This window comes from Pteropus alecto, unplaced genomic scaffold, assembly GCF_000325575.1.
Source record: "Pteropus alecto unplaced genomic scaffold, ASM32557v1 scaffold20, whole genome shotgun sequence".
Taxonomy (NCBI): Eukaryota; Metazoa; Chordata; class Mammalia; order Chiroptera; family Pteropodidae; genus Pteropus; species Pteropus alecto.
In genome coordinates, this window is record NW_006436298.1 from 12,648,217 (window position 1) to 12,668,875 (window position 20,659).

The window sequence follows — 20,659 nt, forward strand, 5'->3', positions numbered from 1 at the left end:
ATTTCATTTTTTTAATGGCTGAATAATATTCCATTGTATATATGAACAATAACTTCTTTACCCAATTGTCTGTTGATGGGCATTTAGGTTGCTTCCATATCTTAGCTATTGTAAATTGTGCTGCCATGAATATTGGAGTGCATAGATCTTTATGAATTATTGTTTTGGTTTTCTTTGGATAAATACCCAGAAGTATTGCACTTCTGGGTCAAGTGAATGCTATTTTAAAATATTTATTGAACGCTTTGCTTTTGTTAGATTACTTTCACTTCTCCATTAATTTCTCTCTATTCTCAGAGTTAGTAGCCCAGAGGGTTTTTTAGAAGTCTGGCCTTTCCTCGTATCCTATTACTAAATCTCCAGGGAAAGGTTTTTCCTAGCATAAATGTTATATTGTTCTACCTTAAAAATCTTCCAGATTCAATGAAATCCATTGCTTCTTTTTGCTCAGTGAATCACAAAAACACCTTCCCTCACCTTCTGCCTAGTAGATTCTCATTCTCATACTCTTTGTGAAATCAAACAGTGGTCTTCTTACCAATATAAACGAGCCTCATTTATTTTTAGCCTTTTCTCATTCTTCTCTTATGAGACATAAAGACTCCTCTAACAGACTTAGAGAAGATTATATAGTAAAAGGCCTTTGAAGGAGGTAACGAAATTTAAATTGAATGATATATTGCATTTCTTTGGCAGTCTCTGTGTGTTTTAGTTTGTAATAATGAAAGAGACTTTCTAAATTCTCCAAACTTCCTTCCTCAAAAAACTGTTCTTCAAAACTTACTTCCCAGCAAAGCTGCTTTTATAACTGAAGAAAGCCCTTTCCATTCTCACCTTTATGTCTTGATTTTCTAAAATTAAATTTCATTACCTACTCTAACATTATCCCTCTAACATTATCCACCTCCCAAATGGACTTTATTTTTCTCCAGGGGACAAATCACTCTCTGACATGCCATTTATTTATTATGCTCATTGCCTATCTCTCCCTGCCCTGGAATCTAATCTCCATGGGGGAGGAGATTCTTGCCTATTTTCCTCACTGTAGCATCCCTAGTACATAGAATATTGCTAGCACATAGTAAACACTCAATGAAACCTTGCTGAATATATAAATACTTTTGTAACCTATCTCTAGCACTGGAAGAATGGAAGCCAAATACTAAAGGCAGTACAAGGTCCAGACAAAGTCAGGAAATAAAAAAGCAAACTATTTGATATCATTCTGGAGTATAAAAAGGATCAAAAGGGTCATCCGCATGATAAAATGATCACCGTACTAAGCACCAAAGAGCAAACAAGTTGTTATCAGGAATTTAACAGATATATTATTAATAAAGGACTGTACGATTGGATTAACATCTCTGTAGGCAGATGGCATATAGTAGGAAAGATGAACCATACAGCATGTAAACTCGGTGCACAGAGATAGCAAAGAAAATAAAATTCAAAAATGGAACTTGGTTTTCCAGTGTTTTTTCCCCCCAGCTTTGAGATATAATGACATATAACATTGTATAAGTTTAATGTACAGGTTTCCAGTTTTTTAAACTTTAACTTGGGTATCATGATAGTTAAGATGGCTAAAAATCTGTCAGTCATCGTAGTTGATGTGAGGTCACACACAGAATATTGTAGCCTCACCTCTCTACCATTCCATGGCCATGTGAAACAGTTGGTGGAGGATGGGCATTGAATGTATTAAGAAGACTGAGAAAGCTAGATGAGAATAGAGTGAAAATGTAAAACAAAAGAAAGATGAGGAGGGGGAAATATAACGACTAGGGGAAAATTAATTATAGATAGAGAGAATTTTAGACATTATTTCTTCCAATGGCTTCATTTACAGATGAGAAAACTGAAGCTCAGAGAGGCTAAGATCAGGTCGAGCAGTTAACTCATGGCAGAGGTGGTTATCAGCGGAAATTGTAGACAGATTTGAAATTGGAGGAAATGCCTAGGAAGATAAGAGGGCTAACCCAGAGACTTAGAACAGAAAGAAGAAGGGAGACAGTGAGATAAGAGTAGAGACGGTTCAAACAGAAGAACAAACTCAGCACCATGAAAGGTGAGGCGTTTGAAAGAGCTTAAGATCTGAGAAAAGTTTGTTGGCTTCATAATGTCTGATAACATCCACCTACAACTCAGATGTGCAAGAAATGTGGGTATATAATTAAGTGCTGGAGAGACTACAGTGGGACATCAGCAGAGACAGAGAAGAGAGCAAACTGCAGTATTCAACATGGCTTAGAAGAAAGGATAAGCAATTCAAAGTTTAACTATACCTGGATCAGAAATCAGCTCCTTCAATCATGAGCTGTGTAACCTCAAGCAAGTTATTTCACCTTTCTGAGCCCTAAAGCCTCATCAAAACAATCAGCCTTCTTAAAATGAAGACGATCATACATATCTGGGAATGGTGTGGTAAAATTAGATGAGAGAGTACACGAAAAATATGCAGCACACAGTAGGAATTCTGTAGACATTAGTTCTATGTCAAAGTGACCCATGTCTCAGCCTAAGTGGCCATTTCTTTAGTAATCCAAAGGCTGATTTGATGCCATTGGCTTTCCCCACCTTCAAGTTCTTTTTTCACTGAAGAGTTTGGGGAAATGGAAACAAATATCAAGCAGGCTGCAGTGTGTGAGAAAACATCCAGGCATGGAATCTCTTTGAGGCTTTGGGTGTTGACCAGGCAGACTCTGTTCGACATGTTGTTGTTTAGATGAAGGCCCTGTGCTCATCTCATGATCTAAGCTGAGTTCCCACCTGCCTGATAACACCAGCCAAAACACAACAAAATCTTGAACTAAATTGGGGTTTACAAATAGCTGTAAAGAGTGGAGACAATGAAGTCTTATGGGTGAGTTATCTGGTTTTACAGAATACCAATAGAGAAATGAAACATTCCAAAGTGAGAAGGTAATTTTACTCTTCCTGAAGAATCAAGTGGTTTCTACATTTCATTTTACTTTTTAAGGTTTCACTTTCCAGATGTTTTCAATTGGAAATATTTTTCTGCTAAGTGCTAAGGTTAGAATTGCCTACTTCTGAAAGAAGTTAAATGTGAACACCAAATTCTTTATAAAACCGATCTCTTGCATTCACAGATATGGATGTGGTGAGCAAGTAGATGATTTTATCCATTAAATCATACGTTACTCATTGTCCCATGTATTTCAAGTCCTTGGATTTATTTTCTTTAATCATAGCATATAGAATTTTACTTTTTCAAGAATGAATAGCATTTCCTTTTCTTTTAAGTTACTTAATTTCTGTTTCTTGAATGTCAGCTCAGAAATCAAAAGTGTGTCATCCCACCAATAGATAAATAGCAAAAACTCTAAAAGGAAACAGAAACAAGGAGAGTTTCTGTTGCAGAAAAACAGCAGAGGCCCGGGTCACAAACTCCTTAGTACTCACCTTGCCATCATACCAGACGCTTTCATTTCCCTCTGGATCAGCATCGTCCGTTGCCAAGGTGAGGCAGACCAGTCTCCGTTTCAGCCCCTTGGCTTTAATCTGTTTCAGTGCTTGCTTTCCTATGAAGTCCGCTGGCTGTAGGAATCCAAGATAATGATGATGAATGAATGCTCAGATGCTGTGACAAGGTTAGAGATGCAAGCATTTAAATTTGTCTTTGCTATTTTCTCGCCAATTACACATTCAATAAAAATACAGATTGGATCAAATGTCTAGACAAATATTTCTTAGTCCTCAAATGACAATATCAGCCACCTATTCCTTCAGAATAGGTTAGATTTAAGGGTGATAACTTGTGATAACAATTTCACCAGAACCACCTATGCAGAAAAACTGAGAGCATGATATTGCAATGGTGGATTATGAAAGTGACCCTTGTATCTAATGGTTCTGGACAGTGGTAATGGCTGACGGTGAGCAAAGCACTACTCAGTTTCCACCTATAGCAAGCCTTTTACAAAAAAGATATTTGCTTTTTTTGAAATGTGATGCAAAACAACCCCAAAATGCCACATATTATTTTTCTGCTTCAGAATATTGGTCTGGAAAATGTGTTAACCTATTGGGTTGCACTCATTAGTTCATTCAGGAAATGTACTGAGCCCTTACTGCGTGTGAGGCATCATGAGAGGCCCTGTGTGGGTTACAAAATTAGTCAGACATTTTGATCAAAGAGCTTATTCTCTAATACTGCACTATTCAAACTTTTTTTTTCCTCCTTCCATGCTACACAAGACAGATGACATTCCTATTCCTGATACATTCCCCTGGGCAATTCAGGGTTATTCCCAATGCAATGCAAGTGAGTGAGAGTGACACTGTCACAGGGATAACCTTGAATCAATCCATTCTTATGTGTTAAAAAAGTAGGAATCATGTAAACTTCAGGACTTTCACATTTATTAATAACACCTTACAACAAACAGGTGAGCAATGAGTCCTCAGTGGAGACACTTGGCAAACAAAGGAGAAACAACTTTATCCAAACAGAATGCCAGGGACATTAGTGAGCGTGAGAAACCAGCCAGAGGCTAAGAGCAGCTGGAATGCAAAGGAGGGAGCGCTGGGGTAAGGCTTCCACATAAGTGTACCCAAACGAGCATCTCTTGTCTTACAGGGAAAAAAGGAATTTGTGATATAAAAATCACATCTCTGTGAATGAGTTTTAATTAGAGATTACAATGTGGAAATAAAATTCTCAAAACAGTTCTCATATACAGACTAACTACTCCCTTAAAGAAAAGAAACAACTTTAATTTCTTCATTGGCCAAAGAAGAAAGGAAACAATATTTCAAGGTCAAAATTTCCTCTGCCACCACCAACATTTAGGCTTTCTACAGCTCTTTCTGCACATAAAACATTTAGAATTGAGTACAAGTTTCCTGACTTCTCAGTGAAGTAGCAGGAGGAGGGGTCCTTACATCCTCTACCTGAGATCCCCAGTTCACTCCTTTACTAACTCAGACCTTCTATGACAGGCCTGCAGTGAAGTACGATTTCTATGGATATCACAACTTTAAATTGCTAACCCACACAGAAAGCTAAAGGAAGTTTCCATTGGCCAAGGTTAAAATAATTGCAAAATGAAAGTTCCTTTTCCCATTGCGATCCAGATGGTGAGAACCAACTGCAAAGCTTTATTATGAAGCCAGATAAAAACTCAAAGACTGGACCCAATGTTATTTAAGACAGGACTACTAGAGAAAAAAAAACCCACAGGAAGAGCTTGATTCATTTGAATTCATATGTAGGATAAATTCATAATAATAAAAGTCATAACAAACCAAAGTTCATTATAGTTAAAACATGTACAACTAAATAAAGAACTCTTATAACAACAAATTTTTTTTGCTATCTTTTTAAAAGAAGACTTGCTATCATGGATAAATGATGACAAGGGGTGCTTTTTAGAATCCTTGTCTAGTCTCACATTTTTTGTGTGTGGGAAAGCACTTAGAACAATACTGAGTGGCCAATGCACTGTATATAGTGTGATTTGTTATCTCCTGTTATGGAATCTGAATATTTACTATTAGAAATTCATTTAGATTTTGAAGGTTTTGAGTCTTCCAGAGTCCCTATTAAAGAATTTTCTTTAAATTATTTACTCAGCCATTATTATCCCTCTGCTGTGTATCAGATACTGCGTTAGACACCAGGTATACAGAGCTATATAGAACATGGTCTTACAGCTTCTGGGAGGCCCCTGCGGAGATGTGATCCCTTACTCTCCACATCACAATGTGCCCAGTCCTGCAATTATTATATCTCCTCAACATTTCAACATAGCAAAGGAAAAGAGAAAAATGTGAGGTTACTGGAAAGATGGTAGAACATTACACATGGTAGCATACAAATCAGCTATACCAATTTGAAACTTGAATCAATGTTGGTTCTGTTTGTTCTAGGAAAGTGTAAAAATCACATTTTGTAAGTTTAAAACAAAGAATGCCTAATGTGTGGAGGCAGAAATGCAAACGAACAGATGCTATGACAGGGGTCTGTACAGTGGGGCCTCAAGAAAGAGTAAGATTAATTCTACCTTCCTGGGAGAGCAGGGCTGGGGCAGCATTCTGTCAGCGACAATTCTGTTGGGGAAGTTGCTTGAACTGAGTTGTTAAAGGTGAAATTTCTTAATAACTATTGTCTGCATACCCTTTCCAAAAGTCCTTATACTTACATTATAATTTAATCTTTACAAGAACCCACAGACTGTGGATTTGGGAGTCTAAAAAAGTGAATTAGCCAAAGAAATGAACAAACTGGTTAAGAATCAAGATCTCAGGAGACCCAGCTCTGTTATTTTCATCTGCTTAAAGATGACTTCACTGAGCCGCTTAAGCCAATGTCTGCTACACCTTTGGAGGGGCTGTGGTGAAAGCGGCCATAACCGAAGCTTTCAGAAATGGGTCCTTGTGGGGGTGCTGGACCAGTGCTATTGGCACAGGTGCCGGAAGTTTTGGGGGCAACAAGATGTGCTGGAAGGGGAGCCTAACTTATCTTTGGCAAATTCACAATTTTACCAAAGTCTAAGCAGGAACATAACGTATCAGCTAATCACAAGAAACAGAGAAAAGGGGGAGAACTCCATAATACTTCCTTTAGAAGAGAAAAATAAAAGTAACAAATTTTGTAAAAAATAAATACTATTAATAAATAATATTTGCAATTTATTAAACCCTTGCTATATGCCAGACACTGCTGAGCGCTTTACATTCATGAGCTCTTTTAATCCTCATAAGATAATTTTATCCCCAGCTTATGAAAGAGAAAGGCCCTGCAAAGTTAGGGCTCAGTTATATGGTTATATAACTCGGCACCTTTAGATTTTACCCATACATTTTTTTTAAATAATTGTACCTGGGGACTATCATTGGAAGACATGGCTGATGTAAATACTCTAAAAAATATTTCTTTTAAATTGTTTATAGGTAGCTTGAGCCTGTTTTGAAATAATTCACTACACAATAATATTTATGTACTACATGAAAGGATATGAAAATACCCTGAAGGTTAATATTAATGATATTTGACATCTATATCTGTATATCTCTGAATTAGGAAGTGATCTTGTCTACAATACCATCCCCAGACATGAATGAAAACAATACTCTAACAAATGACAAACAAAAACCTAATTAAATATAAGGAACACATTCTTAAAACACAAATAAAAAGTGACACCTGCCCCTTGAGACAATTCTCCCTTTCCAAGCTAACTTTGTGTCTGATGTGGGAAGATTTAAAGTGGGGCAATGGCTTTTCATTCTCGTTTTACTTGGCTTTCCTCCCAAGATTGTAGATTTTACTCTATAATTTAGTTATTAATTATAAATGACAGGAAGTGTGTCTGAAGGTAAGTGCTGTGATTAAAACTGGTGATTTCAGGATGACCTGAGAATAGAAATATATTTCTTTAATGAGTCACTGCCAAATTAACTATATAAATAGCTATTAATGTCTCTGAGAAACATAAATTTCTGGGGCACTGAAACTATAGCTTAAAAATAGTCTTGACTTATATTTTTTAATTTATTCATTTTAAAAAGCAATAAGAGCTATTAAAATAGCCACCTGTAATACATACTAAATATAACATCCATATAGATGAAAATATTAAGTAGATTTTAAGTCAAATATAATTACTCATCTCTTATTAGCTCTTTAAAAGTACACATATTAGCTAAAAAAACATGGAAATGAAATAAATTAAACTAGTACATTTTTGGTCATGACTCTCAGGGCAATGGAGAGTTCTCAGATGTAGTTAAAGTCAAATTTAATAGCAGCAGGAGAAGGGAAGTTCTGATACAGAGTCAGGATAGTGAGCTCTCATTGACCAGGAGAAAAATTATAAAAACCTAGTTTGAGATCCTTTCTGTTTCATGTAATGAGTCAATACCCCTCAGAAAATTCAAGGAAGTCATCAGTTAGGCCAAAATTCCTTTAACCTAAGTGTCAAAAGTTTCCAAAGGCATAAGACAATCAGCATAACATCCTGGGCCCCAAGAAAGCCCCGCTTAGAAACCAGGCACAGCACTGACTGTGAAATTTTGCTCCTGCACTTCAAAAAAAAGAGTTGCAGACCCACTGGTCACCAGTTACTATAAGTGGCAGAACAGAGATGAAAATCCAGGTGACAGACTTCTGCCACTGGCCCTTAATACTTTCCGAAAAACTTTCTCATTTAAAATGGGGCTCGGGGATCATGATTTTAAAACAATCGTGATGGGAACCCCTTGGTAAAGCATGTGGCCATTACTAACCTAAGGTCTATGTAAATCTGTGCTTGTCTCACAGTCAAACTGATAAAGTCGTATACTGGATTCCATCACTTGGGTGCATGCATCAACTGACTCACCATTCTATCAAAACAAATTATACCATCATTCATTTTATATTCACATAACTAGAATCATCGAAGTTCTTAAGCAGGCAGAAAACAGTCCAATCTCATTTTTCATATGAGAAAATTAAGGCCCAAAGTTAAGTGTCTTGCCTGAGGTGACAAAGTGAGTCAGCATCAAATATTGAACCTGGGCTTCTTAACTCTTTTTTTTTTTTCCCCACTAAGCAGAGCTTCACAATATTCCACATAAGTTTATAATAATCACAATGTCAATATCTCTTTATTAGCAAAATGTTAAATTATTAGTTTAGCAACTCAAGTACATTATTATCAGCTGGAAATGAATACTCCCACATACACATAGTTTTCATTCTCTGCTCTTGGCAATTAAAAAGAAATAGCTCATCTAGCACTGTTCTAACCAAAATTACTAATCATTTAAGTATTCCTTCTCAAAAAAAATCTTTAATACATTAGAAAAGGAACTCTATTAACTACAAGGTGGGGATAAAAAGAAACCTGGAGAAAACATTTAAAATATTATTCCTAAGCCAGGCTAATAATTAGGTTAATTAGCACTCAAAACAAACTATATTTTTTAAAATTAAAATCTCCCCCATTACATGTGTTTTATGACTTTTACTAGATTCAATATCAAAGATGATATTTACTTTTCAGTTTTTGACTCTAATGATTCAAAGTAAAACTGGGGAATAGATCTGTGGCTTTGTCAGATGTTCTTTTATGCATTAGCAATGATTATAACAGAGTTTTCATAATAGTTTTATCTCTCTAAAGAACAACTGCCCTTTTGGTGTTTTAAATATAGCAAACATGCATAGTTATTATTATTAAAGGAAATGAAAACATGAAGAAATGAGACCTCACTAGGGACCCAAGATTTTTCTTGCTGGAATCTTCAAAACCTGAAAAGATTTTATCTATAGCTCTTTTTTCCCTAAAAGATTTTAGATTCAATTCAATTATGGAAGGGAACTAACACTTATGGAGGTGCTGAATTTTCTTGATCTCATCTATACTTAAACTTATGAGCTGGATATTTTGTTCATTTTACAGATGAGAAAATTGAAGTACTTATAAGTTAAGCAACTTATTTAGTTTTAGAACTAGTAAGTGTCAGAGCCATTATTCAAACTCTTCAACAAATACTTACTAAGCCCCAATGAATTATCAGACACAGTGCTAGCCCTAAAGATCTTTGGCCTCTGTCCTCAGGAAGCTCACAGTCTAGCTGAGAAAGCAGCCAGTATTATGTGATACAGGGTGGCAAGTACCTCAGTAAGGTAATTAAAGGGTGCTATAGAAGAGGGGTTCCCAACATGCCCCTGGCTTTAATTACCACCTATTATATGAATTATCCAAATCCATAATTTCTGGAGCAGAGGTCTCCAAACCCATGTGCTCAGCTGCTGTCTGATTTCTCTACTGGGCTGTCCCATAGCCCCAAAACACCACAAGTCCTTCCACTCTCCCAATCAAACTCCTCCTGTGTTTACTAGTTCATTAACGGTATCCTAGATCCTTCTCTACACTCCCTTCACGTGAAGTCCCTTGTGTGGTCTCCATTCTACCTTCTTAATATCACTCATACCTCTTTCTTCTCCACCTTATGACCACTGCCTTAATTGAAGCCCTTGACATCCCTCCACTGGATTTCCTCAATAATTGGGAAAGTGATTTCCCAGTTGCCAGGCTAATTCCCTTTTAATCTGTTTTTTAAATCACTAGAGTGTCACTCCTTACTCAAAATTCTTTAATGTCTTCCCAGTGTCTCCAGGATACACCCAAATTCCTTAGCCTCGTGGATGAGACCCTTGATGATGAGGTCCCAGTACTTCTCCAGCATCCTTTCTTGACACTGCTTTCAACAACAAAATATTTGCTGTTACATGCCAGCCCTGAACTAGGTGTTGGAGATAAAATGGTAGAGAAAACACATTTTATATTGCTAGAAAATATACTTAAGAAGTTTATGTTCCATTTGAAAGAAAAATAAACAAAATAATTGCAAGCTGTAACATATCCTATAAGGAGGATGTAAGTGCAAATTTTCTTTTTAAAATTATCAAGTAAAATCCAACAATATCAAAAACATAATATATTACTAAGTGGGCTTTATTCCAAAAAGGAAAAGTTGGGTTAACATTTGAAAATTAATAAATGCAATTCACCATATAACAAAAGAAAAAAGAAAAAAACATATGATTATATTACTATATGCAGAAAAAGCATTTGCCAAAATCTAATATTCCCGATTAAAGAAAAAAAACTTTTAGCACTACGAATAGAAATTAATGTCCTCAATGTGATAAAGAGTATCTTTGAAAAACCTATAGTTATCATCATATTTATAATGAAAGACTGAATGCCTTCCACTTAAGATCAGGAACAAGATAACGATATCTGCTTTCACCAATTCTATTTAACTTAGTTGAAGGAGGTTTTAGCCTGTATAACAATGCAAGAAAAAGAAATAAAAAGCATACAGATTTAAAAAGATTAAGAAAAACTTATTTATAAAACACTTATTTTTATAAAACATGATTATCCATGTAGAAAATCCAATGGAATCTACAAAAAAAAAAGAACTATAAAAAAGTACTAGAACTATTGAGTTTAGCAAAGCTACAGAATACAAGATCAATATACAAAAACCAGTTGTTTTCTGTAGTAGCAATAAACTGAAAATTGAATTAAAAATACCACTTATACCTTGCTTTGGAGTTGGAAGACTTGAATTGACCTATAGATACAATGCAATTCCAATCAAAATCCCAGCAGGACTTTTTTGTATAAATTGACAAATTGATTCTAAAGTTTATGGACATTCAAAGGATGTATAATAGCTAAAATAACTTTGAAATCTAAAAACAAAGTTTCAGGGCTATCACAACCTGACTTAAGCTACAGTAATCAAGCCAGTGTGGTAGTGGTATCAAGACAGACAATATACTGATGCTCCTTGACTTATGATGGGGTTATGTCCTGATAAACCCATAAGTTGAAAATCTAAGTCGAAAATGTATTTAATACACTTAGTCTACCAAATATGATAGCTTAGCCTAGCCTACCTTAAACATGCTCAGAATCCTTACATCAGCCTACAGTTGGGCAAAATCATCTTGCTGCCGCTGCCCAGTATCACAAGAGAGAATCGCTAGCCTGGGAAAAGATCAAAATTCAAAGTACACTTTCTATTGAATGAGTATTGCTTTTGTACCATAGTAAGTTGAAAAATAGTTAAGCAAACATTTGTAAATTGGGGGTCACCTGTAGATCGATAGGACACAATAAAGTCCAGACCTAAACATATATGGACAACTTATTTTTAACAACAGTGTAAAGGCAATGCAATTCAGAATGTATACTCTTTTCAACAAATGGTTCTGGAAATAATTGGATGTTTGTATGCTAAAAAATAAACTTCATATCTTGCACCAGATACAAAAATTAAGTAAGAATGACTCGAAGACCTAAATGTAAAAAGATAATAAAACTTCTAGGGAAAACAGCAGAAAATCTTTGTGATTTTGGGACAGGCAAAGATTTCTTAGATACAACACCAAAAGCATGATCCATTAAAAAATAAATCGATAAGGGCTTTAAAAATTCAAAAATTAAAACTTTCTGTTCTTTGAAAGACATTATTAAACAAATGAAAAGACAAACACAAACTAGGAAAAAATATTTGCAAAGCATGTATCTGATAAAGGACTTGTGCCTTGTATACATAAAGCACTTTCGAAACTAAAATAAATAAATAAATAAATAAATAAATAAATAAATAAATAAATAAAGAGTAAAAGAGTTGACCAGACACTTCACATTAAAAGAGATAGGAATGGTAAACCAGTACATAAAAAAGGTTCAACATCAAGTCATTAAGGAGAGAAATTAAAACTGTGATGAGATAACACTACCTCTCTCTCAGAATAACTAAAGTTAAAAGGACACAGCTAGAATGAGGGGAAGGATGTAGAGGAACTGGAACTGGTGGGAATATAAAATATAAAATGGTACACTACTTTATAAAATAGTTTCTTAAAAAGTTAACAGATATCTGCCACTTTATCTAGCCATTCCACTCTTAGGTATTTACCCAAGGGCAAAAAAAAGCTTGTGTCCATACAAATACTTGTACATGAATACTCATAACCATTTTATTTGTAATAGCCCTAAGCTGGAAACAAATTGTGGAATATACATACAATGGAATGCTACTTAGTATATAAACTATCTATTGATACACATAGATAGGATATAAACTATCTATTGATACTCATAGATGAGTCTCAAAATAATTATGCTGAGTAAAACAATTCAGACAAAGAGTATACACAGCATAATTCCAATTATATAAAACTCCAGAAAATGCAAAGTAGTCTATAGAGACAAAATGTTCCTTGGAGGCATGTGGGGGTGTAGGGCTGGTTGGTAGGTACAGCTGCAAAAGGCAACCCTAGTTCTGGGGAATGGTCACCATTTTCATTGTAATACTGGCTTTTTGAGTATTAAAACTTTTAATATGCTGATTTATTGCATGTTTAGTTAAGCTGTTAAAAATAATAAAAATAAAACAAAAGCAATCTAGAGAATTACTTCAATTCATTCCTAGATGAGTTTCCATGAACTTCCAAATTATAAAGCAGACAACTAACCAGCACACTCAAGTTTGTAGAGTGGAAATAGAGTATATTTCATAACAGAAATTAGATATATACGAAGCTAATGATTCAATGGCTTTTAGTTTAATACACTCTGACACATTGTTCAGGAATTATAAACTTTATCTCAGCCTAATATAGAAAAGAGGCATGAGAACTACACAAATTGACTAAATATTAAACCAGTTTTATTCAGAGCCTGCTACATGCTGCTAGACACAGGAAACTGGCTGATCAGCCATATAGCCAGACCACAGGGAACCTACAGGAAGATTTCAGCTAAGATTACAAACAACTATTTCTCTATGCCTATAATATTGCATAGCCAATACCATGAAAGGAAAACAGATATAAATCCAATTCCTCAAACACTGGAGTTCTCTTTCTCTGACTCTGAGAGAAGACCACGTCTCTGTCTGTGAAGCATTATTCCTTCTCTAATAAACTTTCCTTTGTCTCTAACCCTGGCCCACTCTTGAATTCTTTCTTGTGCAGAGCCAAGAACCCTCTCTTGGAGGGCATAAGGCTTGAGCCCTGTGCTGCATTAAGCCTAGGTTTTACTCCCGTTTTTTCTTTCTTTTCTTTCCTTTTATTTATTTATTTATTTTATTTTTTATCATTCAGTGATGGAAATGGGTAAGAGAATAAGAATGGCATAATTAAAATGACACAGTTATGGCTCACATAGATAACACAGCAGAATGTCGTCAACCACTCTGCTAGCTGGTATTTCATAGAATTTTAGACATGCAAGGGAGCCCTTATTTTACAGATTAACAATCCCAGGCACGAAATGAAGTTAAACCACTTTTCCAAGGTCACACAGCTAGAATTTGGTGCTTTTCTTTTCTTTTCTTTTCTTTTTTAATTCACTGCTGCCCAGTTGCAAAAAAAAAAAAAAAAAAGTTGTGTGTGAGGAAGGTAGAATGCATTAAGGGGCAGCCTAGTCAAAAGTGGTCATGCATCTACTGACTTACTTCCAATTCACTACAGATTCTATAGCACCATCCTCTGACCAGTCCACCTGTTTTTCTGTTTTACTGTTTATTCATAAGAGTACAGCAGGCATGAGATTAAAATAAATAAGACAGTGGTTCTCAATCTTCATTGCATAATAAAACCAAGAATCCCAGAACCTACTCCCATGCCCCAGGCTGATCCAATCGATTGGGTAGGTCAGCGTCCTCAAACTTGAATGTGCATTAGAATCAAACAGAGAGCTTGTTAAAACAGACCTTCGGGCCCCACCCCCAGCGTTTCTGATTTTTGAGGTCTGGGATGGTATTCAACTTGCATTTTTAACACATCTCAAGATAATAGTGATGCTGCTGTTCTGTGAACCACACACAGAACCATTGGGAGTAAGGCATCAGGTAGTCTTTTTAAAGTTTTCCAAGATAATTGAAAATCAAAGGTTTAAAACAATCATTCTCAATCTTTTCTGGAATCGCCTGGGAAATTAAAAAAGAAAATACTGATGCCTGAGTCTCTACCCCAGAGATTCTTTTTAAATTGATCTGAGATGTAGCCTGAGCCTCAGGAATTTTTAAGGCATCACATGATTTAAAAGAATCATACCCCAAATGATTCTAATGTGCAGTCAAGACTGAGAGTCACTGAAAATTTTCTGCCTCCCCGGTTCCTATTACTGCTTATTGGAGTTGGGTACTTTCATCATTAGAAATTCTTCTTTAATTTGTCTGTCAACAAAGATTTATTTCCACTTTGATGTAGTAATAATGCTAATATTTATTGAATACTTAGGATGTAGTAAATCTGGTGATAAGCTCTTTGCCATTGTATTGGGTTTTTTTGTTTGTTTTAATTACTGAATAGTTATACTTTAAATAATTTTTCTTCAGAGACCCCGTATTTTCTAGGATCACCATTTTCTTCTAACTTGTGCTTAATATATATGTTACATTTCATTCCAGTTTTACTAGTTAAAAGCCCAAGACAGGAAAACAGAGAGAGAAAGGGGTGGAGGATCTTACAGAAAAAAAATATTCTTCTGATCTGTTTAAACACATTACACTTAGTATTTGATTAGCTCTGAATCTTGGCTGGGGTTCTCTGGAAATGGACAAAGATTCAGTAATTCCAAGAGGAAAATTCCAAGAATACTTATGACTCTATCTTAAAGCAGCTGATTTTCCTTTTGTTCTTGATTAAGGTCTTCCATTTCCAACTAAAAAAAAAAATACCACTATTTTTTCCCCCAAAAGTAACTTCCCTTGGAAAAAATTCTGACACCTAAATTAAGAACAATGACGTGAGTTGTTTCAGATAAAGGAGTTTTAGTTGAGGAGATTTAAAAGTATACACTACACAAGTATTCAATTATTTTTACCTGTATCACAGTTCTGATGAATGCCTCCTCTGCTTACTCTCCACAAGATGGCACTATTGTGTACTACTAGACAACCCTCCTCATGCAGACCGATATTTTCAGAATTAATGTGAAGAATGGTTCCTACAGCTTTAGTGACTGCAGTACCATTTGTTTCAAGCTTCACGAGATCTGAGAACCATCAGGAATTATGTCTTTAACTTGTAGCCCCATGGCCTAGCAAGGTGTTTAACAAATAATCCATAATAAATGTTGACTAGACGAATGAATGTGTGCACATACATGTATCTATTTCACTTAGGTCAATGCCTTGGGGGAACTGAGGCTCAAACAATTTTAAGAAGTAAGGAAGGCAACTGCCATCAACCATCTTCCTTTGCTAGCTAAGATTTCTTCACTACTCCATTTATCTATTCCATAATTTTGTATCAGTTTTGACAAGAACACAGTTCATCGTAATGAAACCCAGTGGTCTCTCTCCTCACCCACTTTTTTCTTTCTTAAAATGGGCAAAGCAACTATTCTTATCCTACTACAAAGCACAAAATTAGTCCCTCTGATTAATAAAGAGCTTGTGAAATGAAAAAAAAAAACCCCACAAAATTAGTTATAACAAAAACATGACTGTCCTGGTATAAATTAATAAAATGTAGTCCATATAAATTCTATGATACACATTCCTAGAAAAAGAAATTCCTGGGCAGTTATTCAAGGCTGATAAGCTCTTTATGGGAACAGATCTTGCTGGGAAAAGAGGTGGGTGAGAAAGCACAATAATGAGGTCAGAGTTCAACCTGTGCTAACCTAATGACTACACCTCGGTAACTTTACCTCACTGTGCTTCAGTTTCCTCGGCCTCAAATGAGATGGTGGTACTGAGTGATCTGCAGGCTCCCCTCCCCCGCCCCCTCAGCTCTGACACAGCCTGCGTCTCTATGTTATAAGATTATGGTTTATACAACCATTATGTAAATGTTTGAGGGCCAAGCAGGGAATTCTACATATAGACATATCTGATTTTATTGCTCAAGGCTCTCCACCAGCAGAAAGATTACAACTTGCTTTATTGCAATACACAAGTATTGAGGCCTTCCTTGCCCTCAATTTGTAAAAAAACGTAACATCTGTGAAGCACAATAAAGTGAAGAACAATAAAAGCAGGTATGTCTGTAGGATCTAAAGTTGATCCAACCTATTCACTTGTTTAGGAAATTAGCAAACATCACCATGCCTAGGTTGATACTCACTAAACACCTGAATCAACATAATTGAAAAAGACCGGCTCACTCAGGTCCGGGTCCTGTGCTATATGGACCTTCACCCAATGAAAACATTAAAAATTAACTTCGTAACACCAGAATGAGAACCAACAATTCAGAAATCATAAAAGCATACCATAAATCAAAATCATCATCTGTTAAAAAACTAACTTAGCTCTGAACAGAGCTTTGGTTATGAAATAATTTAAAAGAACTAATAAACATGCAATTCACACCTCATCTTCATAAGGGAAGTTTTAAAATCCATTTTCACCACAGAGATCATTTATCTACGCCTTATTTCCAAACAATAATACCCAAACACTGAAGTGAAAGAGTCAATTATCTATTTACCTATTGGTGACCAACCACAGAACTTTAGTGCTTTCAAGAGCCAGGCCATTTTTAGCCTTATTTTAAATGGCTAAACTAAGACTTCTGTTATCAGAAGAAGCAAACTGCTGCCAAGCTCTGCTCAGATTCCAGGCACCTGCTTTCCCTGGTCTGGAGGCAGATGGTATATCATAAAAATAAAAGTCATGGGGACTATGTACAGAAAGCTATTCCCTTTAAGACTCTTTAGGAGATTCTTTTTCCTAAAATCTAATACTCTAAATATACATGCTTATGTTAATATCTTAGCTCAGAATTTGGGAACTGATGCAGGGGCATTAAAGAAATTTCCCTAGCCTGATTCGTGTGCCTGTATTCACATATTTCCATAAGATGGGAAAACTTGAGCTTATTAGTACCTAAGGCAGGTCAGTTTGTTTTTGGAACTCTAACAAGCGTCCTGAACAGCAGCAGCTGCCATTCCAGCCTACGATACTACCATAAACTGCATTTCTGTCAAGGCCTTTTATAATGACTAAGACACAGTTCAGTGGGTGTCCGAGTCAGCTTGGGCTGCTATAACAAAACACCACAGCCTGGGTGGCTTAAACAACAAGAATTTATTCCTCCCAGTTCTGGAGGCTGGAAAGTCCAAGATCAAAGTGCCAGCCAATCTGGTTCTCCTGTGAGTGTCCTCTTCCTGCCTTGCAGATAGATGGCCAGTAGTGAGTTCTGGTCTCTCTTCCTTTCTCATAACACTAATCCCAGCATGGGGGCCCCACCTCATGACCTCATCTAAACCTGATCACCTCCCAAAGGTCCCGCCTCCAAATACCATTACATGGGGGTTAGAGTTTCAGCACATGAATTTCGGAGGGACACAACATTCAGTCCATAACAATGAGATAACCTCATATACATTTATAGGGCTTGTATAGATAAGCTAAGCTGTAATAAATTGGCCTCATAATATGCTTCTCCACAATAATTATGTAGGCTGGTGCTTCTCAAACTTGAGGTGCATCAGAATCCCCTGCAGCTTGCTAAACAGATTTCTTGGCCTGACCCCCAGAGATTCCAATTTAATAGGTCTGAGATAACCCTGAGAATTTGTATATTTAGCAATTTCCCAGATGATGCTAATATGGTCTGAGAACCACACTTTGAGAACAACTGATGTAAAGGATCATTTTAGAATGTTAATATCAATTATGATTCTTTGGGCCTATATTGACTTCTCAGTAAATGCCCATTTTATGCTGAACACATTTGAAATGTGTCATTTGCATATACTCAGATGTTGCAGTTACATACAAAGATTCTTAATAAGCAGATGGATAGATCTACTGAGATGAGGGAGGCTGCTTCATGCTGTGAGCACCCAGGGAGAGTCAACTAATGCAGAATGTTCGATTAGCTGATGTGTGGCTTTACGGTCGCCAGGATTTACAAGAATGTCTGCTGATATCTTATCCTTACTAACTTTTATCTTAGAATTTAGACTTAATCTTTCAAGTTGCTAGATTCAGCTATCTTACATCTCTACAAACACACCGTAATAGCAAGAACTGATATCAAATTTTGGCAAAGCTTAATATGAAGTACCTGAGCAATGCTTAGCTTTTATGTTTAATTCATTTGTCCTATTATTACACTTCGTTAGATTTTAAAGCATGGCTCTGTCATGAAACAGCATAATTTTAGATATACTTCAAGTACACGTTGGAATATAAACATACCTTATTTAGCTTTACAAAATATTCCAGTCCAGCTTCCAAGGGATTTGTATCACAGTTCATCTAAAAGGAAAGCACACATTTTAAATATTAGATGAGTGCAAATCGTTTCAGTAACATCACTTTCATGTTATTTTTTTAGGAAAGAGAATACTTTTTTATATTGAATATAGATTCTGAAAAAGAAAAATTATTAACTGGTCTCTAAAGCAATTTTTTAAAACCTAAAATTCAAATGTTGCCTTTCAGCAAATACTGTCATTTGAACAGCAAATTAGGAACTAAAATTCACAGTTTGTTTCCATGGATTTTTTATTATAATAAATATCTGAGGAAAACTACAACATAATGTTTCTTCCATAATTTTACATAATTAGATGTTGAACAGTTATGATATAATTTACTTATCCTACAATTAGCCAGGAATCAGGATAAATAGAAGAGAAAGCAGATGGTAGGGAAATGGCTTCTACAGAGTTCAAGAAAAGGGAAAAAGAGGTTGAATCTCAATCTTTTCAGATACAGCTGAATTATTACAATATACTTCAAGTCGGAGCTAAAGCTACTACTTGAGACTTGAAGTTAATGGCTTTGTTTATTAGTTTCTTTTGCTTCAAGAGAACCGGTCTAAACCCCATAAAAAGGCCAACTTTTTAAAAAAGACAACACAGCATTCGTATAAACCAGACGAATAATATAAACTTGTTGTACGTGATATAAAATTTGGTCTTGATTTCCTAAGCAATTTAAGCAACTCTAAAATTACTTTATTATCGGCTCAAAATTTCAGAATATCTCCAGAAAAAAAAAAAAAAATTTAAAACAAAGCACAAAAGATTGATTGCTGTAATAACACTAGGGGGCGCACTGGCACTGCTGGGAAATCGGAGGAGCCTGAGATGGGAAAAGCTCTTAAGGGGGCTCCCAGAGAGGAGGCAAGAGAAAATGAAAGGCAGGAGAGCAGAGGAATGCCTAACTCTAAAGGCTGCTTCTGCTGCTCCATTCCTTGGGGAGTGTGGGGACAGAGCTGTTTCTCTCCCTGCTGCAACCTCATCTAAGGCCCTTGTTATAGGCTGAGAATCCCTTAATAGAGCACCGCTCCTATAAAATGACAACTTGCCCCAGGGCCCTTGTTCTTGAGGTGGCTCCAGGTGGCTTCCCTCTCCACCTCAATGCTCACTTGCTTCTGCTCATAGTCTAAATGCTTGAAGGTCCCTGCCTGCCCTTTCAAACCCTCTTTGCTCTCCAGTTAAATTCATTCTATTACGTGCTAGGCACCTTATAGACTATCTAATATATAACCATAGGATAAAAATTCTCTCTATTTTATAGAAAAGTACACAGAGGGTCTAGAGGATTAAGTCTACATAGTTAGTATATGGTAGAGGATAAATTCAAACCCAAGAGACCCCACTCTGAAGTACATCCTTTACCACAATCCCTTATCTCACCTCTCAGGCCTAAAACCTCACTGTCTTCTAAGGAAACAGACAGTGAAACTGAAAAAATTAAGGGGTCCTGAGATAGCCTGCCATATTAGAGACAAAATAGAAGAATACAGTTTGAACCATAATTTGGTCACTTCCATGTAATCCAGAGCAAGGTTTTACTGTTTCTGTGATTACATGTAGAGTAGGGACAATTTAAATACCTCGACTCTCAACCCCTTGTCCAAGATCACCAATAATACCTTCTTCAGGAGAGTAAAGAAGGTAAATGAAATCATGTATATGAAAATGATGTGTAACTCTACAAATAGAAATCCTTAGGTCTCATCATTAATGGTAAGAGTAGGCTAGAGCAACACATCCTAGATCATCAACTCTGCTCCTCAGAAAGACACCTTTGTCATTATTTCCTCAAAAGGAACATGATAAGAAGAAAATGAGAATTGGCAACATGACAGAGGAGGAGGAAGAATTTGAAAGGTGGTCCTAAAATTTTGTGGGGTAGGCTGGCTTCC

At 36.0% G+C, this 20,659-nt stretch overlaps 1 protein-coding gene across 1 annotated transcript in view; it reads right to left on the reverse strand.

Annotated features, from left to right (window-relative positions):
* Positions 1–20,659, reverse strand: part of DMGDH (dimethylglycine dehydrogenase) — a 54,927-nt gene that overhangs the window by 2,878 nt on the left and 31,390 nt on the right. Inside the window, exons 14-15 of the mRNA XM_006913172.1 lie at positions 18,700–18,759; positions 3,424–3,558 (exon numbers count right to left, since the gene is read on the reverse strand). Of these exons, the coding sequence (XP_006913234.1) occupies positions 3,424–3,558; positions 18,700–18,759 (195 nt within the window). The remainder of the gene's footprint in view (positions 1–3,423; positions 3,559–18,699; positions 18,760–20,659) is intronic.